This window comes from Natrix helvetica (assembly GCF_964273705.1).
Source record: "Natrix helvetica genome assembly, chromosome: 1".
NCBI lineage: Eukaryota > Metazoa > Chordata > Lepidosauria > Squamata > Natricidae > Natrix > Natrix helvetica.
In genome coordinates, this window is record NC_138548.1 from 163,618,634 (window position 1) to 163,645,673 (window position 27,040).

Genomic DNA, 27,040 nt, shown 5'->3' on the forward strand with positions numbered 1-27,040 from the left:
GGCACCCAACAACAAAAAGGTTAGCCGTCACTGACCTAGAACACTGAAAAAGATCAGTGTGTTTTAACAAACTTGAGACAGCTATGCATTCTCCCCCCCGCCAAATCAATATTGAAGTGTACCCAGCCCCATTTTTCAGACTTTGCAGAAACAATTGCATTCTAAATAAGCAAGAGTTGAATATAGAATTCAAGCATCTGAGAATCCAAATTATTTTCCCTTTTCTCTCTCTGTCCTTCTCCCTTTCTCCCTCCCTTCCCTCCCCCCCCTTTCTCTCTCCAATACTGAGAAGTGGTACTGGAGTTCTAATAATGGTGACACTAGAATTTTAATCTAATCTAGAAGTGATCCTGGAAATCCAATAATACTGAAGATCTAATAATGTGGGATTACCCATTAAGAAGTATGCTTTATTTGAACACTAAACCACTGATTACCCTAAAAATAGTAGTTCCAAAGAGGTTACACTTTACAGATCAGGAACAAGATTTTAAGACTCGTCCAGAATAAAATCCTTCTATGAATTTGTTTTTAAAAGTATATTCAGATCTTGTATTTAACTGTATAAACATAATTCATCCACCATTAAAATCTAGTCCAAGTTATGCATTTCCTTAAATATGGGTAAAAATTTTATTACACATCTGCCACAAAATGATCATGTAGGAAACAAGTTCTTTTTCACAGGGGGTGGGAGAAGCTACAATTAGCATGATCAAAAGAATTAGTTCCTAGTCTCTTTGAGGTTTATGGGGAACTGGTACCGTTAATACTAATGAATTCCCACGCAGAGCTGAGTCCTGCTTTATCTATTTATACTGTATGTATTGACACATGCACATGTGGGGTATTATGTGTGTCAACAATACCAAAACTCTGGGCATGACCAGGTGATCAAACACCTTTCCTTTTCTAGAGCTTGTTAAAGGAGGGAGGGGGTCACTTTGATCTCTCGCTTATGCCTGCCATTTGGCATTGCTGACCCTGCCACAGATGCCCCTGTATACATCCATTTGTTTTTAAGTAAATGTTCTGAGCTTACAATTGTGGCAAATTGGGCCTAACAAATGGATCATTTTCTGCTCCATTGACGGCTTTGTTTTTCCTCTGTTTAGGCTCTGAATTGGCAGAAGGTGCTTGAGAATTATTGGTAGCTGGAGGTTTCCGTTTTGCAAGAAGTTTCCTTTGTCTTTCAATATCTTCTCTTTGTTGGTTTACCCACTCCTGTTGCCTGCAAATCAAAATATCGCCTTTAAACTGCAGAACTTCTAAAGAACAAGTTACATGTTTTATTAACTTCTGGCTTACTTGTTGCTTTTGGTTTATTGCAACCAGGCAGACTAATTACTTATAGACCTGCTATATTGTGGATTTGAGATCTTTTAACAAAAGACCAGCAAGTTATTTATAGACAATCACCAATCTGAAATCTGTGATCTACGTTTATAATAATCTTTATGGAAAGTGGTCAATACTCTCCTTTTGAATTACTCAACTAATGTTTGGTAGGTAGGTAGGTAGGTAGGTGGGTGGGTGGGTGGGGGAGGGAAGGAAGGAAGGAAGGAAGGAAGGAAGGAAGGAAGGAAGGAAGGAAGGAAGGAAGGAAGGAAGGTTGATTAAGTACTCTGTTTCTTTCATTTTCAAAACAGAATAATAATACTGTGTATAAAACTAGTCACAGCACTAGCTGTTTGAACTAATATAAATCAACCACTCCGGGGAACTGATGATTACTAGCAATTTAAAAACAAAACATTGACTAACTTTACAAGATTCTGAAATGCAAAGCCATCTGTCCACTGTTCAGTAAACGAAGCACCATGTCGAACAGTTGTAAAATGCCCAAGGCGTAATCTGTCTTGCATACTTTTTTCTCTGCTTGCCAGCTTTTCTTGCGTGCTCTAAAGAAACCAAAATATCCAAGAGGTGTGACTTAACTGTTTCTGAAAAGGCAATTTTATCTACTAATAAAATATAATCTAGATATGTTCCTGTGACATTTTTAAGGCATTTTGTAATGTTATACAATTATTTTTATTTTTCCTAAAACATTGACTTTAATGCTTTTATTTATTGTGTACGACTCAGCAATCTTTGTTCAAGCATTATTCAATATTTTCTTAGATTAGAAACAACAGCTTGCTTCTACCACTTAATATATCAGCTGAAATCACCAAGCTAAACAGAATATCCTGTTTCAGTAACACAAGTGCCATAGTACAGGGTCACACATTTTTTGAAAAACTTCAAAATCAGAATTGTTAAAAAATAATGGACTTCGCCACAATATGGCTGTCACAGGATACCCATTTATTCAGTCAAGGTAGCCACAAGTTTTATTCAATGATTGGAAACTGCTCCACCTATCAGCTGCCCTGATATTAGAGCATCTGACTGACTATGACAGAAAAGTGGAGAGCTCTCACAAGGTGTCAATCACAGCAATTCTGTCAGTATTTTGATCTAAGGATTCTCTTACTAACTCATTTTTGATTGAACTATTTCTGGTCCCATTCTCTATTTATAAGGTCAAAGCAAAGTTTCCTTTCTATAACATTCTAAATACAAATAAAATACAACCCAACTTACTTTTTCAATTAAAAGTTTCTTGCTCATTGAAATGCATTTATTTAATCTTTCTTTATATTTTTCAAGTAACTTTTGTTGTTCATCTATTTGCCGTCGTAAATCACAATTAGCCTAAGAATTAAATGAAAGTATGTACATATTTTGAATACAGATTATAAATTGCATATAAATAAAAGTACAGTTGTATCTCCTCTTGAAAACCTTGGCATTTATTTATAAAATAATTTGCAGCAGAAGTGAGGCTAAAGAATTAATTTTAAGCATATGGAAACGTGGGAGGACAATATATTTAGAACATGATAAGCAAATTTTATGCCATTTTGTTTTTGTATTTTGAGTCAAACACAACTATATAAGTTACCATTTTAAAACACGTATAATTTCTCCTACTCCATTAATTTAGCACAGGTAACCCAATATTTCTATTAATCTTATTATCACATTTACCCTGAGCAAATCATCTATACGACCTTCTTTTTTTTCCAAGTCTTGATTTTTATTACTTTCAAGTGCAGTTAATTTCAACATTGTGAGATCAGTCTGTATTAAAAAAAAATGGGGGTGGGGGAAGAGAGATGGGAGAATGTAAAAACCCAGCGAATTAAATGCATATCACAACAGACCATTCTAAGTAATTATTGGCCTCTTTAACCTAAGCAAAAGAACAATTTCCCTTAGGAAGACAAGAGAAAAAATGAGCACTGTATAAATTTCTGTGGTTTTATTCAGAAAGCACTGACTGATGCTTAGCTTATCCCTATGTATTAAAAACTACAAGCCTTAAAATTTACAAGAGAAAGTCCAAAACCTTCCAAACCCAAGGAAAAGAAAGGGCAATCTGTCTCCCGACACCCTATTAGTGCAAATGTATCTTAATGGTTTTTGTTACTCGAACAACCAATAAACAAATTAATGTGCCACAAATGATTTGGGTCCACAAAAAAGTCAGCTCAAGGTTCAGTCAAAAATTTAACTTTAACAGAAATTCCAGAGATTAAAAAAAATGCCAATGTACTTAATGAAGAGGATCCAAGATAAAATGTCCATTGACATAGATTTTTAGGTCTAATCTTTACCAAAAACGAAACGGCCTTGTAATCAGAGCTGGGTATGCTGTACAGACTCTGAAGGAAGGAGGCAAGTCAACATGATGCCATGACGCTCAATCCTAATCAATTGAGCCAACCCAGGATTATCATGATTGATGGCATCAAAAGTTGCCAAGAGGTCAAGTAGAGTAAGGATGGATGCACTATCCCCATCCTGCCCATACTAGAGGTTATCCAAAAGCATGGCCAATGCCATTTTCATCCTATACTCAGGTCTGATTCCTGACTGAAATGACTCAGATACTGTTTCCTCCAAGGTCCTCTGAAGTTGTACAATCATCTTCTCTACCGCCTTCTGCCCAGCCCCCAAAAGGGAGATGAGATTCTGGACAAAACTGTCTAGTATTGGTGGGATCTAGCTATGGCTTCTAGACGAGGGCGTGAACGGAGGACTCTTGAAGAGGTAAAGTAACAATCCCCTTCCTTAATGAAAAAATAATCAGTCCCAGAATCCACTCACACAACATCCCCCAGGTTGCTTTAACAAGCCAGGAGGGATATAGATCTAGAGAGCAGGTGGCTGAGCTCACAGTCCTGAGGACCCTGTCCACTTCCTCAGGTCCAACAGGTTCAAACCATTCCCAGATAACTGGGCAAGATTCCACCCTAGGAATCTCCTCTGGATCTGTAATAAGACTAGCATCCAACAGGGAATAAATCCAAATGTCTTTATCTGACAGATGCTGTGGAGGTTCCTCCACGGATTGAATTGCTGGGGATATCCCTTGTTAAGAGGTTCTCCTTTTTACCCAAGAGCATTTGTCTCACTTGAAACAGGGTTGCAGGACAGCAATCTGCAGATGCTATAAAGGCAGAGAAATTCTGAGACTTCACCACATTAACGACCAGGTAAGCGTTAACAGTGGCTCTAACTCATCTTCGATGAGTCTGTTCCTGGTTTTTGTTACTGTGAATAGATAATCCTGATAGAAATGACCAGAATTTTTTCACTCCCTTTCTTCCATTTCATTCATCACCTGATGTTTCCAGCTCTGAGTCGTGGAAACTTAAATCCCAAAGCAAATGTTTTGAAATATTTTCAATATTTTTAAAATAAATATCTCCTAGCAGATCACTTGATATTACAGTGGAGAAGGTTGAAACACGGACGTTAAGAATGCTTTGTTTCTAGGTATCGCCAGCATTTCACTGCACCAGGTGCTTCACTTTAGATATGGAGACCTACAGATTCATTGCAAAGGCGCTTTCAGAAATATGGAGATAGAAGTGGAGAAAAAAAGGTGAATGAAACTAATCAATGCCTTCATTTATTCATTTACTTAGCACTAAATAGATACTGAGAATTCAAGATAACACACCTGAGTGATTTTAAACGATAACTGTTTGGGTTGTATAACAGGGTGGTCCCCAAAAGACAATGCCGTAGGGGAGGGGCTGTTTTGCCGAACCTAGATATACAAACAGAATTTATCATATTATCAGAACACTGGAATAAATCTTTATAAATATTTGCATTAGGGTTTTCAATGGGTCAATGGGTGACAATTACACAACAGGCAAGAATTTTATTTTTCATTCTCTAAATATAAAGGTATCCATGATACACCAGGATCCATGAGATATTAATGCAAAGTGGGGGGTTTTTAATCAATAAAAATAAAGCATCTTAGAAACAGCACAGAAGATCAAGAAATTTACTTTATTTTTCTTGAATATAATCACTCCTGAAGAAAAAAAACACTTTACAGATCGCTATATAAATGTAATAACCCTGCCATGAAAGTTCCAAACACTGTTGGACAATGGCTTTCCCCATGGTACTGTTTTTTGTACAATAGCTGGTTGACTTACATTTCCCCTACTATCAAGGGACACAATGGAAAAAAACACTTGAGAGCATCTGCTAGTTTCAAATTCTTCCAGTAGCAACTATCGTCCATTACAGCAAGTAGAAATTGTGTTAAGTTTCAGTAAGCAATGCAGCAACTTCAAGTAGCTAAAACGGATGTGGGATGAAAGGCATTTACCACACAATAATCAGGAAACCTTATTATTGCTATTGATGAACTAGGTTGATTTGTCTATTTTTAGCTGTCTGAAGCTTTATGTAACCGCAACCCAAGGGACAGATAAGGACATCCAGAGAATTCACCAAAGAATAAGTGCTTGTCACTTTGCTAGATTGTTGGCGAGAAAGGATGCACTATCCATGGATACAGATATAGATGGTAACAATTTGTATGATTTTAAAATTTCTCCTGTTCATTAAAGTAGCTTGTCTAATTTCAGGCTTCTGGATGAATCTGAAAGAAAGCTAATGGTGCTCTAAGTAATTGGTAAAATATATAGTGAAATATAGTTTTCTTTTATGATAATAATGAAAGAGGAAATCTTTTATCAGTGCTGAATAAAATAACCAGGACAAGAAAAAAAATGGGATGGGGATTCTTCTCAGTGAATGTTTTTCCCCAAGTAAAACTGGAAACCACAATTATTATTTTTTAAATGGATACTTTCTCTTATATATAAGTGATATAAATGCAAAGAGTGTTTACCTCCCCTGGATATTGCAGCTTCTCTCTCTGAATTTTCAGTTTTTTTATTTTTTAATAGTTTATCAATGTTTTCCCCCAGTTGATGAAGCAAAAGTAATCACAAATTTCCTTGGTTAAAAAATGCTTTCATCTTCCAAGATTGTGCCACTGTGAAGTAGCAGTAGGACTCAATGGACCGCATTTGAACGTTCAGGACTTTAAATTTATTTAGGCTATGGAACAACATCTAGCATATCAGTTTATTTTTAGACTTCTTTCTTTACATTTCCTTGCAATGCCCCTTCATAATATGATTTTGGCATTTCTTATAAGCATTGAAACTTGCAAGTATCTCTAGCTAACTTCAGACCATCATAAACAAAGGAAATTAATTCTATTTCTGTACAGGTTTATTGCCAAGCAATTGGTCAGTAAAGACATAAAACAACAGGATAAACAATTTTCCCCAAACAACATAATATAAAAACAGTCTCTGTAATACTAGGTGCACGAGACATTCTGTATTGGATGCTGACTAATGATGTCTATAGATTACACTTACAGAAGAAGGGGCGGAATGTGAATTTTGAGGAGAACGAATGGCAGGAGGCATTCCTCTCACTGGACTAGACCCATTTCCACCTTGATACTAAGAGAGAGAGAAAAAAGATGCATATTTACTGAAGCATCAGATGATGGCAAACAATCAACTCTTATCTATTTATAATTCCCTATTTAAGGTAAAATGGTTGCTTTCCATGTATTGTTAGCTTTATTCTTAATATGATTATTAGATTATTGATGTTAATTTCTGCAAAAAGTAACACTAACAACAATAATGTGATCTGACAGCTTTGTACAACAGTTTTTGTTTTTTTTTTATCTTCACTTTTGCTAAATTCGGAGTGCTACTAAATTCTAGGCATGCCTAAACTATACATAGTAAAAGTATTAAAAGAAATTGTTTTGAGGAAACAAATATCTTCTCAAGAGATGTTAATAACCTGCCTTGTAAGGTTTTTTGTTTCTTTGATTTAGGTCTGACTCCAGAGTGACACTGGGCATTTCACTATATAACAGATATTATAAAGTACAATATAGGCAACCAGAAGCAACATAAACAAAGAAGTAATTATATATTGACATATAAATATGTATCAAAACACTTCTCACAAGGCGCCTCAGAGAGATCCTAGCTCAGGGCTTGAGGTTGAAACCAAATCTTTAAGGTCCTCTGGAATGCCATCTGTTCCAGTTCTTGCATTATGTAACATTTATTTATTTCTGTTTGTTTGTTTAAATCTGTATGGCTGCCCACTAGCTCTCATTGACTCTGGGTGGCTTACAAAAATAAAAACCCAATCTACAAACAGTATAAAAAACAACCCCCCCTATCCCTCCAGCGACAAAATCAGTCAGACAAGCCACTTGATAGGCTCCATTTCACTCCACCCCCAGGCCCATTGACAAAACCAGGTCTTCAGGGGCTTGGAAAAGAGTGTCAAAGTGGAGGGCAATTTAATCTCTGCAGGAATGTTGCAAAGGGAGGCAGCCACCACAGAGAAGGTCCTTCTTCTAGGTCCTACCAGATGTACCTTCTAAGGAGAAGGGACCTGCAACATTCCTTGCCTTACTGCTCCGGTGAGTCAGGTACTATTATTAAATAGTACAAAGGAGAAAGCTTTCGTTGCGGGCTGCAGGAGGAGGCTCAGGCACGCTGCTGGGGCGCCCGGCACACCCGAAGCCCGGGAACCAGTCCGGAGCATCTGGCCCGCAGGGAGGAGGGCAAGCTGCCCCACGGGGCTCCCCCTGCCTGCTGAGGACAGTAACAGGCTGTCCTACAGGGCGCAGCACTCAATTTAATTAATTTAGAGAATCCAATAAGTCAAATTGTATTTTTAGATGCAGAAGAAATAAGTCTCACTAGGAACCAAGCACAGTGCTTTGGACCAGACTGAGAGGAAACTGGGAACCAACAGGAGAAGCTGAAGGTTAAGAAGTTTTCTCTCAGTCTAATGGACCAATCAGGCTGTGTTAAACCCTCACGTGACCCCTCCCTCTACTCTACTCTAAAATAAAATGGAAGAAATTGCCAGAGATCAATGGCTACATAATGCATAAGGTTGAAGTAGAAGAGTTTTATCCACATTCTCTGCAAATCCCGTATTGGTAGGTTTCCCGTAAATACTCCCGTTAGAAATTTTTACTTTAGACCACATGTATAGTTTAAAACTCAAGAGTGGCTTATCAAACTTTCCATGGGCTCAACTTTATCACTGCTAGCATATGTGAGCCATCCAATGAACAAGCTTTTAGTTCTATGCCTTCAATTCATGTATGTTGAAAGGGCACCAATAGCACAAAATCAGAACTGTATGGTTAAAAACCCGAACACAAATTTGCCTTTCGGAAGCTTGCTATAGCTCAAGAAAGCCTTATTAAAATTAATATCAGATGTCCCATTTAAATTTTCTTTGAACACTACTGGGTAAATCAAGACCTATAATTTTTCATATCAAGTACCATCTGGATATGAAATAAGCACAATTAAAACATAGCTGAATTTTAATTACTAATAATATCATTCTACAGGAACACTGGATCCATCAATAGGAATATATTCCTTATATTCCTACTGATTTCAAAGTAGATACAGAGGGAAGGGAGTGGGAGAGAAAGATGAAAGGGAAACCACGTAGTGCAAAGGGAAGTCTGGTTATATACTATTGGATTCAGCCCAACACTATTAGGCTATCAATGACTAAATTGAAAAGTAAGCCATACATTTTTAATACACGCTCCTCTCTTAATGTGGGCACAGGAAGTTAACAGGAACATTTAGGTATGCTAATACTTTCTGTCAAACCATTTGTATATCAAGTCTTGGTAAAGCTGGAGGTTTCTAATGAATTTCATGCAGACAGTTGTGTTAATTTAGCCAGCTTCTCCACCAAACATCCATAGGTTGGATGCCTAATACAACTTCAGATTATTATTGTTTTCTCAGCTTGGGTAAGAGAGATGTTAGGGTTAGGGCGAGTTCTATCTGTATGAAAAATGTTGTGCCATAATTAAATCAAAGAGAAGCTGTATTTTTATCACCAGGAACCATAGCTTTTCAGGTGAGAAAATAATAATAATACAACTTGAACCCCAAATTGCTATAAGGACCTGGTTTTAAACAGGATAAAAAATGTAAGAAAATACCAACTTTTGGGAGAGAAAACTGAGAACATGTAGTGAAAGGGAAGGCATCAACAATCCCCAGGAACAATACACAAGCTCCTAAACTGTTATTCTAGCATAACATCTAGAATAACATCCAAGTTTAAAAAAAAAACCTCATTATGTACGGTCATTAAGATTGATAGGATCCTTGATTAATGTTTGCACGCTGGGATTACTGAAATAGAAAAGTAAAACTAAAACTACAAAAGTCTCTACAGCTTGCCTTTCATATTTTTATGCAGAAAAGATTGTCTATAATTAACATACATGATGAAAAGAAGACCATTAAGGAAGTTTGTTATCTTTTTCCAGCTTCCATAGTTGACTTAAAAATAGAGTGGAAGTAGATTTGATAATCTTTTTAATACAATCAGCATAAAACAACAAACTTTTAATCCTCCTTTTAATATTTGCTATTCAGACCAAAACAAACTAGAAGGTAGGTTCAAAATTGGCTACAATTCCTAATATACCTCTCAACTATGGAGCTGAATAATACAATTTGTGGTTCAGAATACCCAATCCACTCTCATCTGTTTTAGCATTATGTTGTAAGAAAGCCTTGGTTTTTAGCTTGCCTGTTTGAAAGCCAAAAAATAATTTCACAATTTTGGATTGTGAATGAAGATAAGCTAATTGAAAGAACCCCAAACAATTATTTGCACTAAGGGCTCCACTGCTATTATAAACAATAATGGAGTGCAATCAATTACATGCTTAATTATGGAAAAGTCATTAAAATGTACCAAGCAGATATCCTGAAAAAGAATGGGGGTGGAAGATATATACATTATTATTTAAATTCAAAGACACAACTCTAGGTAGCTTCAATAAACAAAAAACAAAAGATAAAGAACAAAAAATAAATAGCCCTTAAATAATCAGTAACTTAAAATTATTGTCTTATGATGGGAGATCCAACCATTTTGACTCCAATATACAAGGCTGGGCTTAAAAGATATTCTAATGGCCAAAAGAATTGGGAATCAATTGTATGTTGGTGGAGCAGACTGTTCTAGAGCAGGGGTCCCAAACCCCAGGTCCGTAGCCTGGTGTTGGACCGTGGTCCATTTAGAACTAGGCCATGGAAGTGGTGGGCGAATGCGTACAAAGCTGCATTTGTGAAACCATTCCCTCCCCCCCCCCAGTCCACTGTAGCGATTCACTTAACAACTGTGGCAAGAAAGGGTTACAACAACTGTATTGCTTAGCAATGGAAATATTGGGGTTAATTGTGGTTGTTAAGTCGAGGACTATCTACTGTGCTTACCGTTCTCTGATATGGCACAATAAATGTTAATAATGAAAAAATTTAGTCAGAAGGCAATAGTTTGAAGCCAGCAGGCAATGGTTTGGATTGATACTACTTAAAATAATAGGTATAATTTTGTATTCTAGGCACTTACTGCACATGAATATTTATGTCTGGTATGAAACCATATTACGAGCTCCATTTTTAAACTACTTTTTAAAAATAGATACCAGGCCATTTCCTATCAAATGAAGTACACTTTAATGTATGAATACGTTTTAATCAGAATCAAAATAAAAGATCATATCAACAAAATCATTTATATTAAAATTGAACTTACCTCAAAATAGTCACTAATTTTGTGCCCACGTCCCCCAATGTTTTTCCCTGAAACAAAGTCAAGATTAAGAAAAAACAGTGGGGAAAAAATTAAAAAAAAACATAAACAATGTCACTTATATTTCCTAAATGGTTCCTTACAGCATATTCTTTTAATTTCGCAAGTATTTAAATAAAATTTGCCTAAACATATCTTTTTGAGAAAGGGAAGCATGAGAAACAATCCAGTGCAGAAAACAAAAGAGCAATTCATGACTAGAATTTTTATATGGAGTCACTTACTGTTATTATATCTTCTAGTTATAATAATTATATTTAGCTTTTATTCATATTATTTTTTCAAACTGATTCTATGATTTTTCTATGATTCTAAATATATTTAGCAGAATCAATTTAGGAAGCAAAGAAAATGTCTTATCAACATTTCACTAGCTGAGGAAATTAGCAGCATGAAGAAAATAGATTAGTTATTTATTGTTATAGGTCTTACAACACTAAAACTTTGTAGTTTTAAAATATTTACCAATTATAAAATTAAAAATGTCTAATCAAAGTCCTTAATTTGAAAACATTTTATTCTGATACTAAGGAGTTCCCTTAAAAGGCCTGAAAGTCTATAAAGTAAGAACAATCTTTACTAAATACCATCATAATAAGCTTTTTTCCTAAGTTTTTATTTTGTCTCACAAAATATTTAAAACATGTGAAGGAAAAATATGAGCACAATGTTAATAATTTACCTGGCAACCATAAAAGTATAGAGCCTTTCAAACAATTACCGTATTTTTCGCCCTATAAGACGCACTTTTTTACTCCAAAAAAGAGGGTGAAAATCTGGGTGCGTCTTATAGGCCGAATGTAGCCACCTGGGCAGTGGTGGGTTTCTGCTGGTTGGTCAATGAACCTGGAAGCCCCGCCCCTGTAACTCACTCGCAAGTCCATGGCGTTTTTTTGCATCGGGGCTCGTCCTTCTTTTTAAGCAGGCAGCTATCAGAGAGAAGAAGGCAGCGCTTGTGCAGCCGAAGATCGCCTGCTTAAAGATCGCCTGCTTAAAAAGAAGCCTCGTCCTTCTTTTTAAGCAGGCAGCTATCAGAGAGAAGAAGGCAGCGCGGCTTTTGCAGCCGAAGATAGCCTGCTTAAAGATCGCCTGCTTAAAGATCGCCTGCTTAAAAAGAAGCCTCGTCCTTCTTTTTAAGCAGGCAGCTATCAGAGAGAAGAAGGCAGCGCGGCTTTTGCAGCCGAAGATCGCCTGCTTAAAGATCGCCTGCTTAAAAAGAAGCCTCGTCCTTCTTTTTAAGCAGGCAGCTATCAGAGAGAAAAAGGCAGCGAGGCTTCTTTTTAAGCAGGATCTTTAAGCAGGCGATCTTTAAGGGAGAGATTCTCTCTCTTCCTCCCCCCCCCCCCGTTTCTCCCCCCCCCTTCCTTCCTCCTCCTTTTCCTCTTTCCCAGTTTTTCACGCTGAGCCATCAGAGGGAGAGAGAGACAGATTGAAGGGTGCAAAGAGATGGGGGCCTCCCATTTTGAGAAGCCTCCCTTAGCAAAAGATCGCTGAGAGGAGGAACTGGAGGATTCCCCACCCCACTCAGTGCTGTTTTCAATGGGAGGATTCCCCACCTCACTTTTTCCTTCCCAAAAGATCCCTGAGAGGAGGAAAGCAAGGATTCCCCACCCCACTCAGCGCTGTTTTCAATGGGAGGCTTTTCCCCCTCTCAGCTCTTTCACTTCCCAAAATATCTCTGAGAGGAGGAAAGGGAGGATTCCCCACCCCACTTTTTCCTTCCCAAAAGATCCCTGAGAGGAGGAAAGCAAGGATTCCCCACCCCACTCAGCGCTGTTTTCAATGGGAGGCTTTTCCCCCTCTCAGCTCTTTAACTTCCCAAAAGATCTCTGAGAGGGGGAAAGGGAGGATTCCCCACCTCACTTTTTCCTTCCCAAAAGATCCCTGAGAGGAGGAAAGCAAGGATTCCCCACCCCACTCAGCGCTGTTTTCAATGGGAGGCTTTTCCCCCTCTCAGCTCTTTAACTTCCCAAAAGATCTCTAAGAGGGGGAAAGGGAGGATTCCCCACCTCACTCAGCGCTGTTTTCAATGGGAGGCTTTCCCCTCTCTCAGCTCTTTCACTTCCCAAAAGATCTCTGAGAGGGGGAAAGGGAGGATTCCCCACCCCACTCTGGCTTGGAGCCCATCTCCGAGGGGGGGAGGGAGGGATCCCCCTCGCGTTCCTCATCTTCCCGGATGGGCTGGTAAGGGGACAGAAAAGGTTGTTCTCCAGTTGGGACGGAGAGAGGGACAGACAGACAGAGACACACACACACACAGAGAGGGACACACACACACACACACACACACACAGAGTGAGTGATTGAGTGAGTGACAGACAGACACACACACGTACACACAGAGTGACAGACAGAGAGGAAGGGAGGAGAGAGAAACACAGAGAGAGGGGGGGAGGGGGGAGAGTGAGAGACAGACAGACACACACATACAGAGTGACAGATGGAAGAGGGAGGAGAGAGAGAGACAGAGATACAGAGACAGACAGACAGACACACAGAAAGAATGACAGAGAGAGCCAGAGAGGGGGGAGGGAGAGAGAGACAAAGAGCTACACAGAGAGAGAGAGACAGCCAGACAGACACACAGAGAAACAGAAAGAGAAAGAGAAAGAAAGGTAGAAAGAATGAAAAAAGAAAAGAAAAAAAAAGAAAGTGGGAGAGAGAGATGAAAGAAACAAACAAAGGAAGAAAACTTATGACCACAATTGAGCCCAAAATTGAGTGGCAATTGAGCCCCAAAATCTTTTTTTTTCTAGATTTTCCTCCTTTAAAAGTGCGTCTTATATTCCGGAGCGTCTTATAGGGCAAAAAATACGGTATCTTGTTCAAAATACTGTTAGCATCAATAACTTACTAACAACTCTAATAGATATCATTTTTGTTATAATATTAATTAATTAGAGGGGTGTTTGTTTTTGGCAGCTATGAAATGTGGATAATAATTAAAGGAACCACAAAACAGAAAGAGACTCACCATAATCTCTAATACTTCAAAAAGTTGAACCTTTACTGAAATTAGCATTCTGATCAACTGGCAACATTCATACTATCAAATTGATTCCATAGTAATATATTTTACCTTGACTACTTTCACTCTGGTTTTCTGCTTTCCTTTTTCTACCCCTTGAAGACTCCAATTGTTTTTTCTCAGGAGTCTGGCAAAAAAAAATATTAAAACATGTTTTTAAACAAATAAGAAGAGTTAGCAATTAATCTACATACTGTGTATCTGTACCAAAAAGAAGCAAAAAAGCATAATTTATTTCTATAACTCACATATTACTTTCGTAACACAAAACTATGTAATTACCTATTTACCATATGTGAGTAATTACATATTTACCAAGATTACATCATTGTATTAGAACACAGAATTTATCTCAGATAATTTAAACAAAAAAATAAAATGTTTGTATAGAAATACTGAATATATCCTTAAATATTGTCCTCTAAACAAATACATGTACTCTGTTATTTTAAAAAAACCCATTAAGGGCCTTTCCACAGAGTTCATTTAAAGTCCTTTCTGTTTGTTAATGAAATTATACATTAACTTTGACCAAGGAAAGAAAAAGTGGAAATATACCATATGGCAAAGTATGAAGCACCAGAATAGAGGTATTGCCAACATACAGACTGCACCACAGATATCAAACCACAAAGTAATGAAGGCATGAATAACTGTCCCTGAGAACCCCAGCTCTAAAAGTGGACATAATAGGCAGACCAGCTTGGAAATAAGCAGAGTGTTCCATAGCCACAGCCTCTACCTGGTGCTCCAATAGGAGCCATGAATCTATGAGAAACTTTGTCAGAGTTTTGGCAGCGTGACAAGTATTATGTATAAACCCAGGAGCATAACACAGCACAGAGTCTTTATGCAATTAACAGTGGTTTATATACAACTATATACAGACATATACATGCAGGAGATAAATTCCCTTACCATTTACTACAGACACAAGGAGAGAACTGAATACAGCAGAAGAAACACCCTCTAATGACCACCTATATATAGACTCCTCTTAAAACAGTAAATGACTTGTGTGGACCCCACCATCTGAGTCTTAAAAGGGTTGTACCATAGCTGCAATGAATCAGCCTCATTGCATCAGGCTTGCTGATTACAGCTTACAACCTTTCAGCAGATGGCAGCTATTAAATCCTCATTACCTTGACAACCCTCACGTTATGCACTTGTCCCTTTGAGAAGTAAGATACAACCCTTTTAGAGCCAGATACAAGCAAACTTACTAGATGAACAGCAACCAACTTTTTGGGAGTTAGTTACAGCTTCATATTTTACAGTTTCTAGATCAGGGGTGTCAAACTCAATGTCAACCCTGAAGTTGGCCAAGCTGTGACCATTTTCTTTTTGGTAGTTTTTTCTAGGGAGGTTTCTCTTCTCACTACTTCAGGGCTGAAACATCCTGGAGGGAAGGGGCCAGGGAGAAGGGTGTAGAGATAGCCGGGGTGTTGTAGCCTAAATAAAATTCTTTCCCCTAGGAATCAAGGACATTGGTGCAGGTGTTTGAAAGGTGGAGACAGGTCACCTAGCCACTGGACTGTATGCTGACTGGACCATGTGACTGGAGACTCTGGGGGGAAGTGACAAAGTTTTATTTTAATTGGGTGTAAAATTGGTGGGAACTTAGAGCTGGTTCTTCACCAGGAATGTGCTAATTTGATATGTCCCAATAAAATGTTATTTGAGGAATTTGTCTGCCTCGGAATTCTTAATGAATGTATTACTTGGAACCTTGGCACTCAATTCATTGAGGGCCGCAACAGGGCTGTGATTGACCTCGGGGGGCAGGGCAGGCATGGTTGACTGGGTGGCTATAGCCAACTGGGTGGGCATGGCCAGCTTGACGCCACTCACGGAGAGTGGCCAACTGGGTGGACATGACCGACTGAGTGGGTGTGACCAGCGTGATGCCACTCCCCAAACTGCTGGCATGTTTCCTCTTCGCATTGGATAGATCGGGCCGAAGCGACATGGGCTTACATTTTACATTTACATTTATATTTTCCAGGACGGTCCTGTGGGCAAGATCTGATCTGGCCCACGGACCTTGTGTTCGACACCCCTGTTCTAGATAATAAATCGAGATCTACTGTATTTCCTCCTTGGCCTACGATAGAGATATAATACAGGGTACCATCAGCGAACTAAGAATATCTCACCCTAAACTGATGGACAAGCTATCTCAGCATTTTAATATAGTTTTAAAAAAACACAGAGAACAAAAAAATGAAACTCTATAGAAGCTCATATAGGAGCAGCCAAGATCTTGTTCATTCATCCATCATTACCACTGTTTGAACTGTCCACTCAGGTAAGAGTAATCACTATAAAATTATGCCAATTTCAGCCCTTGCAGCTGATCCAGAAGAATACTATGATTGATGGTACTGAATGCCAATGAGAAATCTAATACCAAAATAGCTGTACTTCCTTTATTTAAGTCTTGACAGAGAACATCAACAAAAGGGAGCCATGTGCCTTCCATCCCACCTTCAGGTCTGAAAGCAGCAAATCAGGGTAATCCTTCTCTCACCCAGCACTCCTGTATCTGCATTCCAACCACCTTTTGCAAAATCTTCCCTAAAAGGCATTCCAAACATTGCATATATTGCCCAAGTCAGTCAGATATTTATATGGTCTCTTCCTGAAGGAGTACACCACCGCACCTTTCAAGTCTATAATATTCCTCTCTTAAAGAATCATTAATCATGTCCCAAATCCAATCATTCTCTCAACTTTCATTGCTTGACAGAACCAGGTGGCAGGTTTCCAGCCCACCGTTCACTAAATTCATAGTTCATCATGGAATCACCCAAGGAGTCAAGGAGAGGGCACAACTGGAGGCGGTATGTGAAGCTGTGTCAGATTTTATTTACTTAAAAGGTTTATATGGCTTCCATACAATTAAGACCATCAAGGCAACATAGCACTCTCATGCTGGTAGACAACTGTAGAGAATTAAGTAAGATGATCTTGACAGACCTAAACAAGAACAATTACCAAGGCAAAATGATTAAACTATTTTTTTAAGTCCAGAGTAAAGAAATAACATTCACAAGCAATTCAGGCAGGCACCTCTCAAATTCACTGGAGTAGAAGAAAAGTGATATGTATACCATAATCAGACTTGCACGATTCTATTCTAACAGCCAATCACAGTAGGAGTAGTTCTATTCCTCTGGTACAGTTTTCCTGGTCTGGTATACCTTACTTGGGCTCAACTCCTATCCTGGACAAGTGGGGGGGGGGGGGGGAGATTGTCTCCACATTTCAGAGGTCAACCATTATTCATGACAGAACTGCTACTGAGTTGTAGTCCCACCTTAGGCATGAAAGCCTGCTGGGTGACTTTTGTTGACCCCAACTCTCTCAGCCCAACTCATCTCAGAGGAGAAGAAAATTTTGTAGGTATATTTGCCTCCTTGAATTACTTATAAAAATATTAAAGGCAGTGTTAGATCTACTATCATACCACTTCAGCCAGCTTCGCTTTGATGGCAGCCTGCCATAAAGTATGGGAGGGAGGAAATAGAAAAGATGAATGGTAGGAACTAGAAGTGCCAACCAAAGACAATGACTGAATGATCCAAAGATATAGGCATGGGAATGGAATGTGATCGGAATGCGAACCAAAGAGGCACCAAACTTTTAAAACACCATCCAAAACCACCAGTTTGAACATTATTGAACATTAGCGCGGGGGCGGGGGCGAGAGAAGGGGAAAACTATCAGCTTTATGTGGGAATCCTCAGATCTGGCTTTGCATACACTGTAACCACTTGGCTTTAGTAAAAGTATACCGTTTGCTATGAACAGAGTTGAGGGCCCTTTCTTTCCTAAATCCCCAAGCTGGGACAGGTCTAACAGGCAGGATAAAAATAATCTTTTAAAAAATCCCCAAGTGCTGACTGGAACATAGGAGTTCCTTAAAATAAATCAAAGCCCTCCCAAGGCAAATAGAACTGGTTCCATTCTTCAAATGCAGTCCTTATCTACAGTTAATTTGCAGACAGTTTGAACATAATCATAAGTCATCAGAAAATTAATGTTCTTGCCATTTTAAAATTACTACTCTGGTTTGAATCTCAATGCTTCAACTCATAGAACTTTTTCTATCAGCTGAACTGGGATAAAGGGTGGTTGTCTCTTTTTCTACAACTTCACCAACAACATCAACATCTATTCCTACAGGATTTGGGAATTTGTCAGAACAAATCTGGAATAAAGAAACAGGAAGAAGAAAGTCTACCAAGGAAAGCAGCCTGATTTCTAAATCATGAAGATACAGGATATAATACCTTGTTTGCAGTTTTAGAAATGTGAAAATAAAGTTCCCTATAGTTAATAGGTTGAAAAAAAGTGTCAAATTATCACAACAGAAATGCAGGTATACAAAAGAACAGACCTCTCTTATTTACAACTCTTAAGGATAAAATGTTATCAATTTAAAATAAAATTTTCAGATATTTGATCAGATTGGATTGTATCCATAACAGTACCCTGAATAAATCAACAATCTTGTAAGCAACATATCCTTTTATTTACCTAATAGGTTAAAACAAGCTTAAGATATATGGCTTATTAATCTTATTCTCTCCACATGCTGTATGTGTATATTCTCTTTTACCTAACTATTAAGAAAATTTGAATGGCTCATAATTTCCAAAAATTTCATTTGCTTAAAAAAAATTATCAGTTCATTCACAATGAAACAATACATCATTTTGAAATAATCTTCCTGTAAGTGCATGAATTCTGACAGGATGTGCATCAGTTTTCTCCGTATCTTTAATGCAAATATTCTAATTATAATTAGCTAGGAAACCCTCCTAAATGTGTCGATCTTTTACTGAACTTAGTAATATAAATGACAGGTTAGAAATTCTCACTTAAGTATTTTAACTACTTCATACCTCAGATTCTTTGTCACTTAGAGATCCCAAGCTACCAAAACTGTGGTTGGAACTCTCATTATTAGTTGAAGCCTAAAGAATAAATAAAAGAAATAAATGTGTAAAATTGCTAATTATAAATCAAATTACTAATAAATCAATTACTAATAGATTTCATGGTTTGAAAAATGCACGATTATACACACATACTTTGGTTATCGCATATGTAGTGTTGTGGAACAAAAAGTAACAATTGCAACTGTTTACAGAGGATTATGTGAGAAATAAGATTTCAATCTGTCAAATTTAGTTAATTTATGTTTTACACTATTTTTCATTACAGAAGGAAAATTGTGTACAATAATGATAATAGATATAATGAAATATCATTTACTAACAATAAAAAACTAAGAGTTTAAAACCAACAATTAAAAATAAGCAAACAATTACGTCAACGAATACAATAATTTAAGGGCTAAGTAAATAAAAACATTTTAAGTTTCTTGTGAAGAACACTCCATAATAAGAGCAAGCTTAGTCTCACTGGAATTTTATCCAATAAGTTGGGCAGCAACTAATTGGATAAAATTCTCAACAATCACCCGTGGTTTGGCCAGCAGTGAAGTCTGCAACACACCAAAATGGTGCAAAAATGAGCACACACCCAATAATGCCTTGATAGAAAACCCCACTCTGACATATTTTGTACAGTTTCCCATTATTTGACGCAAGTATGAAAGTGTGGCATTTGTGTTACGATGTTCAAATTATTTCATTATCTGCTCACTTTACTACCGTCCTACAGAAACCAATGAAGATCACCAGATATCACACTTGCTCCTGTAGAGGAAGTAAATGTCTGAATGTGCTTCCTTTATCAACATCATGCAGCTGATCCAGGATGCCATGGTTAATAGTATTAAAAGCTGCTGAAATTATTTTAAAAAATACTAAGATCACAATCTTCTTACCCTCCTCCACTAAAGTGAGGTGTTGTTCACTGCATCATTTTGATTGATAAAGTGCTTCTAAATAATAAGACCTGATAATAGCAATAGTACTTAGATTTATATACTGCTTCATAGTGCTTTGCAGACTACTTTAAGTGGGTCCTCATTTTACCGACTTTGGAAGGATGGAACGCTGAGTCAACTTGAGCCGCGTCAGGATCGAACTCCTGGTTGTGAGCAGAATTAGCTTGCAATACTGCATTCTAACCACTGTGCCACCATGGTTCAGAGTTAGTTGCAATCACACACACAACTGCACACAATCCATATTAATTGTAATGCAAAGTATAAACCCTCTGAATTTATTTTGAATACAGTAGTCCACATTCCTTTTTACCTTGGCTCCAACGCTACAGCTTCCCGTACTTCCAGTACTGCCACTCACAACTCCAGTAAATCTAGCCTCTAACAGTTCTTGCCTTCTTGGATCCAGGCTATGAAGCTCATCCATTGCACCTATAAAACAGGTTTAATTTATTACACAACTGCAAATGATTTTATGTAATCATGAACTACTATTTCCCCCCAAATTTAAATGAAATTTTGCATTATGTAGTCCTCCTCCAGAAATACCTTTTTCCAGTAAAAATGCATGTGTTAAATGCAGAACACAAAGTTTAAGAAAAGAAAAGGATGCAAACTGGAAATTAGGAAATTCATAATAATATAAAATTCAGTAATTTATAAATCTTCAAATATATCAACAGTGGGAAGTAGGCAGTTGAACCAAGAAAAGCAAGACTATAGAAAAGGTAAGTACATTATCTGCATCTTCCTCTTTTGCAGAAGATGTAGTAGAGATCTCTAGTCACACAAATAATAATTGTTTTTTAATCAAAGAACTCCAAGGGCTTGAGGTAAATAACGTTTATAAATTCTAGAATTTACTGACAAATTGAAAACAAAATGGACCCAGATGGAATTTATTCATAGTTCTAAAAGCATTCAAACACAAAATTGCTGATCTAACAATTGTTCAAAATATATTTTTGAGAACTAGAAAGTGATTAATATGTCAAATTTTAAAAAAGGAATCCAGGAAATTACAGGCTGTTTAGCTTAAAATAGCTTTTTCATTGTGATTCACCTAGGCCCACTGTGCTCTATGCATTATGCACAAGTCTACAATTGGAGGCCCCACAAATTAATGACCCTCCCAAAAATCATGGAACACATCCCTAAACTCCAAATGTAATTTTAATGTGAAGAAAAAGAAAAATGAATAAAACATGAGAAACAATTCAAGATTAGCTAAATTTAAATAATGCAATGTCGTATATCTCCCATACTTCCAACTTAGATCTATACCTCAATACAGCAGTCTTACCTCTAGTTTCAAAAACTTACAACTTCAATCATATGTTTTCAAAGGAACAGAAGCAGATTGCTGATTTTTAATTTAGCAAGCTAACAAGACCTACAACCATCTATTCTCAAGGTATAATGGAAGTTTAACTTTTATTGACAAATATATACCCTTTTAAGCCAAATACTTCCATATATCTTAATTTTAGTGTTAAAAATACAATAAAGCCATCCACTTCAGTTTTAGAAAAGAGCATCATATCTATTAGTGTCCCACTATAAAAGTATCACTGCATCTGAAGCACTTAGGAGAATTGACAATAATTTAAAACACCAACAATATTAGTACTACTCTATTTTCACTAGGTACTTGCAAGTTTCTAAAGTTTATTATTGCAATTGAATTGTTATTTAATATCCAGAATAATGAATATTTGTTTTACAGAAAGCTCTTTCAAACATTTCAACATCTAATTATTGTCTTAAGGTCACAGATCTTCACTGGAACACTCAATATTGTTTGTACTAAATTTTCACACCACAACACTTTGATTTAAAAAAAGTTCATGTCTTATTTTTTTTAATTTATACACACAAAGCCAAGATTAAAATACACAAAACGTTTTCTATCTCACCTGTAACTATGCCAAAGCCTGCTACCCTGCCTGCCCCCCCCCCTCTCTCACACACACAGAATATAGCCCTGTACCAAATAGCTATTTGAACAATTATACTTATTTGTTTTTAATGCATGCTAGAATTATATTTTAACTTTCTCCCATGGGATCAAAACAATGTACACGGCATTCCTTTCCTAATTTTTTCTCTACAATTCAGAATAAGGTTGGGCTAAAGATAAGTGACTTTGAAACTCACTTTGTGTAAGTCTCATATATTCGATAAATTCAAGAAACACGAACCAATTCAGAAAGGCATATTTAATGCTATTTAAGGGGGAAAATAATATTAAAAACTTTCCCAGGCTATCCTAAAGCAAGTGAATTAAAATTGAGTCTCATTGAAATGTTTCCTTCTCACAGCCCACCTCTCAATTAAGCTGCCTCTTTAAACAGCTACTGAACGTGTTCTCTCATCCCTGCTTTCCACCATCTCTCACACCTAATGTGCTTCCATGGCTTATTACATGCCATCAGATGGATGTTAATTTTTAGTAATCACACATAGGCCTTTGTCGGCAGTCTGGCCCTTTAGATTTTTTAATAGTACACTCATTGTCATAGTAAACAAGCCCACCCACCTTGCTACTGGTCATCCTTCTCTTTCCTTCCACCTTTCCCAGCATTTTGAATTTCTAAGGGAGTTAAATTTAGATCTCACCAACCCCAGACCAACATCCAGTCTGGCAGGCTGGGGATGCCTTCAGTTCTGCCAGCTGAGGAATGCAGGCTGGCAAGGCACCGAAGACTTTTCTGCCATGATGCCCACAATTTGGAATATTCTCCAACTGGAGATTATATTGTCCCTGTCCTTTCATAAGATCTTGAAGGCCTGGCTTTGGGCTCAGTTCTATGGTCTCCAATAGGTAAATGGAGCTGTCTACTGGCTATGTGGGTGACAGCTTTCTCAGCTGCTGTAATATTATCTTGAGTGCTCATAGTTTCCTGATTGAAATTATGGTTAATGTCCATTTGTTACGAAATTAAGGAATTTTTGCCATGTCTTCTGCTGGTTGGCATGAGCACCCTAGACCAAGTCAAGTCCAAAAACACTAGAAAATTCCTTAATTGGCTGTTTTAAGACTGGTGGACTTCAATTCTCAGAATTCTGGGAGTTGAAGTCCACCAGTCTTAAGAGCCAATTTTGCAGATCCCTGGGCTAATATGATTGATGCCCTTGGTGGACTTCAATTCTCAGAATTCTGGGAGTTGAAGTCCACAAGTCTTCAAGCTGTCAGGTTTGAAGACCCCTTGGGGTTTTTTCCCTAAAAGGTTAGGGATGCAAGGATCTTGTAACTTGACAGTTTTAAGACTTGCGTGCTTCAAATGCCAGTTTATTGAAACTAAAAACAGTGTACCATCCTATGTATTTTCGGTTTTAAAAATGTGGCTCTCAAAATAAATTTCAATCGTGGTTTTGGCGAGATTTGGCTCAGTTGAAAAAAAAAGGTTGCCCACCACTGCACTAGACCAACAATCAAGAACTAAACAATACACCCATTAAGGAACTACCAACTCAGACAAACAAGCTAACAGTAAACAACAGCCTAATCAAAGAACCACTGAAACCACTCCCACCAATGCTGAAAGAACAAATCACTAGTGTATAAAATGAGAGCAAAACCTACTCCCTTCTAGCACTGAAGTTACTGGTGGTAATGAAATATCTACAAGAAAACCACCACATTCAGAAAGCATAAAGGATTCCACAATTATATTACATTAGCTTTATTTACCAATAGCACTATTGCCCTATAGCACTTTATAGCACTCTCTGGGTGGTTTACAATGTAAGCATTATTTGTATACTGCCTCCAACAATCTGTGTCCTCATTTTACCAACCTTAGAAACTAAGTCAACCTTGAGCCCCATCAGGATCAAACCCAGACTGTGCGCAGAGTTTGCCTGAAATACTACACTTTAACTACTGTGGTTAAACATATTTAAATGTTAATTAAATAACGTTTAAATGTTACCAAGATCTATCTGAAAGACAGCACTGCATTCTATATCATTGTTACAGGCTTAGAAGAAATAATTATTGAATGCTATGGTTCAAATGAGAAGTATCTCCGTTCAATCAATTTTCTTCCAATCAGGATTTCTTCTCATTTCAAACACCCACAATCACTGAAATGCAAGGCTCTAATAAATGAATCAATACTGCTTTATTTTTATGTATCTTCATGAAGCTTCATATGTATCATTTCTTCTTCTGAAGCCTTCTAACCTTTGAATGTCAAAAATAAGTAATATTGTTCAGAATGCATCCTACATATTCCAGAATCCTATTTTTAATTACTGCTTTTGTGTGTTAATTTTCAGCTAAATTTCAGCATTCCATGTATAAAAATTATTCTATCTGTCAGTATTTTCTAAACACTATGGCTTCTTTCAAGAGATAATATGACTAAACCTAAATATGAAACATTTCTTATCAAATCAAGGTCAACATGAACATGAAACACAATGAGGTATCAGATTATAGTACTTGAATATTGTTTTAAATGAGTTTCCCCTAAATATTCACTTGCTGTAATAAAATTGCAGAAAGTTGTGTTACAAAATAAATCCACTTTAATATATGGTTAACGCATCAGACTAAAAATTGTGAGGTTGAGAATTCTAGTCCCACCTAGAATCAGTCAGATGTTGACCTTGGGCCACTCACATTTTCTCAATCCTAGGAAGGAGACAATGATAAAGCATTTCTGAAAAACCTTGCCAAAAAAACTTTAGGAACTAATCCAGGTGGTCATTAGAAGTCAAAAGCCGAATTGAAAGCACCAATAAACTGTATATTTATATATCATATCTATATAAAAATTAGCACATGCATGAAGCTTGATACATTACAAAAATGTTAAACTCCTCCTAACACTGTCCCAGCAATCTGAATAAGTAGCTGAGAATTATATCAATTTTCACAAGATGCTAATTTAGCTACTATAATATTATTACTCTAGGCTGTGCAAATATTCTGTGTACACATCATGCAACAAATGGAATAGTCCATGCTCAAACCCAAGCAGTGCATTTGGTCTGTATGTGGCCTAAAACATGTGTTTTATCCAGGCTTGAACGAAAAATACACACAGGAGACAATGGAGAAAAAGTAATGGTAAGTACAATGACGTCACATACCTGAACAGACATGAAGGAAACGAAAACACTCAGAAGGTTGTGGGTTACGTATGCGATGCTTGAATTTAAGCACTGCAATGGCGGCTCAAGAGAAAGAAGATATTGCTTATCCTCCATTTTCAAATTTAGTAAAAATTATATATTTTCTTAATTAATTTTTCATCAAAAGTCAATAGTAGCTGATTGAAGGCTGTTTGTCCTTTATAAAAACCGTACATTTTTGTGTCTTTATCATATCTAGATTGCATTTGCAATTGAGGCCACCATAACTTAAAACCCTGGTCTTCAAGCTCTTGTTTAGATTTTAATTTCCCTTCAGTGTCCAAAATGTCTTTTTACGTCACAATTTTTTCAAACTTCACCAGACTTGGCTATGTAAACGCTTCCATCATTGACAGCCATTCTGGAATTCTCAAATAGATCTTAAGTTTTATTTTTTCCCATACAAATAATAGTGAGTTTCTTATGTAGTGATTTGAAAGTATCTGTGAATTTTATTCTTCTTATACCATAAGAAGGCATGTCATCCCAGTAGAAGATATTGTCAAGGCAGGGACGAGGAACAGGTGGGACAATCAATTACGCTATAGTGGAATTCAAGCATGGACACTAAGCAAAGGTCATGCAAAAGATGCAAAGGCCATATAAAAACAGCAAGGAGAAAGAAGTGATGTGCATCAGTCTTGTGCTAATCGCCGTGTTAAGACTCCTCTGGATTTTGATTCAGCTGAAAGCTGGAACCACCAAACGCCTTGGCTTTCAGTTTCCTGGATTGTGACCCAGTTGGAATAGCTGCCTTCACAATGTTTATTCTGTACACAAATAAACAATTTTTTCATGGACAAAACTATTTTACTGAACTTCAATTCAATAATTCTTAATTTAGCAAAAGTTCATTCTGCAGTGCTTTTGTGCAATTACAAAAGAACATTCTAGTGCTTACTGCTTACCTATATCCCAGGGGTGGGTTCCAGATCCCGTTGCAATTGGTACGCTGTGATGGGGCTAGGTTTCCACCACGTGCACGGGTACTGCACATGCATGCGCACCCACCGCCCTGTGACACTCCAGCTGCTTGGCGGAGCGCCACGCAGGAACCGTATGCTGCATGCACGTGCACAAATGGCCCATTTGGGTCAAATACAGGTAAGGAACGCGGGTGGGCGAGCCCTCCAAAGCATCGTACCAGAATGGTGTCTACTGCTCCCAGCAGGCACTGGTACGCCCGTACCGGGGCATACCGGCCGGAACCCACCACTGCTATATCCTCAAACAATCTCTCATCCTCGTTGATAAACGATCTTCGAAACCTATGGAGTAGTATAACGATCCATCAGAACTGCCTGCCAGATCAGCTATATCCAAATCAAAGGTGAAAAGGTATTTTATCATTATGCTTTATGTCCACAGGACCTTAAAGAGCGAACTGTCTCTCTGAAAGAGCAACTTATTTATAGCATTTTTTTATCCTGCTCTTCAGGCAGAAGTACTCTCAGAGCAGCTTATATAAAAATCAATGAAAAAAACTAATTCCTACCAACGGGGATATTATTTTAAGAAACATGACACAAAAAGTAAGAGAGATGAGGGAGGAGGAGAAAAATAACAAATCCAGGTTACAAAGGGAAATGTTAGTTCTTAAATAATGCCAGCTGTTTATAGTTCAGGGAGAGGCCAAGCCTGAGGGAGGTGCTGTATCTGCAAGACTGAAGAAGTCTTTCCCTTCCCAAGTGATTCTCTCCCTCTGAAACTAAAACTGTTATAGCTGCTGTGTACTGTAACAAGTGGATGTTGTTTCGATTTTCACAATAAACCACTAATATTCACAACACATGGTGTTTTTCCTGTCAGGATTTGCAACATTAATAGTTTTAATGTACAAAATATAGCTTATGAGTACAACAATCTTTCTT

General features: G+C 37.5%; 1 protein-coding gene across 4 annotated transcripts in view; it reads right to left on the minus strand.

Annotated features, from left to right (window-relative positions):
- TLK1 (tousled like kinase 1) overlaps nucleotides 1-27,040 on the minus strand; it is an 86,045-nt gene that overhangs the window by 25,899 nt on the left and 33,106 nt on the right. For 3 of the 4 annotated variants that reach the window (XM_081971030.1, XM_081971028.1, XM_081971029.1), the window contains 10 exons: nucleotides 20,338-20,456; nucleotides 19,012-19,083; nucleotides 14,150-14,225; nucleotides 11,014-11,060; nucleotides 6,756-6,842; nucleotides 5,018-5,107; nucleotides 3,037-3,129; nucleotides 2,590-2,700; nucleotides 1,765-1,901; nucleotides 1,043-1,231 (listed from right to left, as the gene is read on the minus strand). In XM_081971030.1, coding sequence (XP_081827156.1) covers nucleotides 1,043-1,231; nucleotides 1,765-1,901; nucleotides 2,590-2,700; nucleotides 3,037-3,129; nucleotides 5,018-5,107; nucleotides 6,756-6,842; nucleotides 11,014-11,060; nucleotides 14,150-14,225; nucleotides 19,012-19,083; nucleotides 20,338-20,451 — 1,016 coding nt within the window. In that variant the 5' untranslated portion in view covers nucleotides 20,452-20,456. Of the gene's footprint in view, nucleotides 1-1,042; nucleotides 1,232-1,764; nucleotides 1,902-2,589; nucleotides 2,701-3,036; nucleotides 3,130-5,017; nucleotides 5,108-6,755; nucleotides 6,843-11,013; nucleotides 11,061-14,149; nucleotides 14,226-15,016; nucleotides 15,146-19,011; nucleotides 19,084-20,337; nucleotides 20,457-27,040 lie in introns of those variants that run through there. The other variant, XM_081971031.1, reaches the window with a different exon arrangement.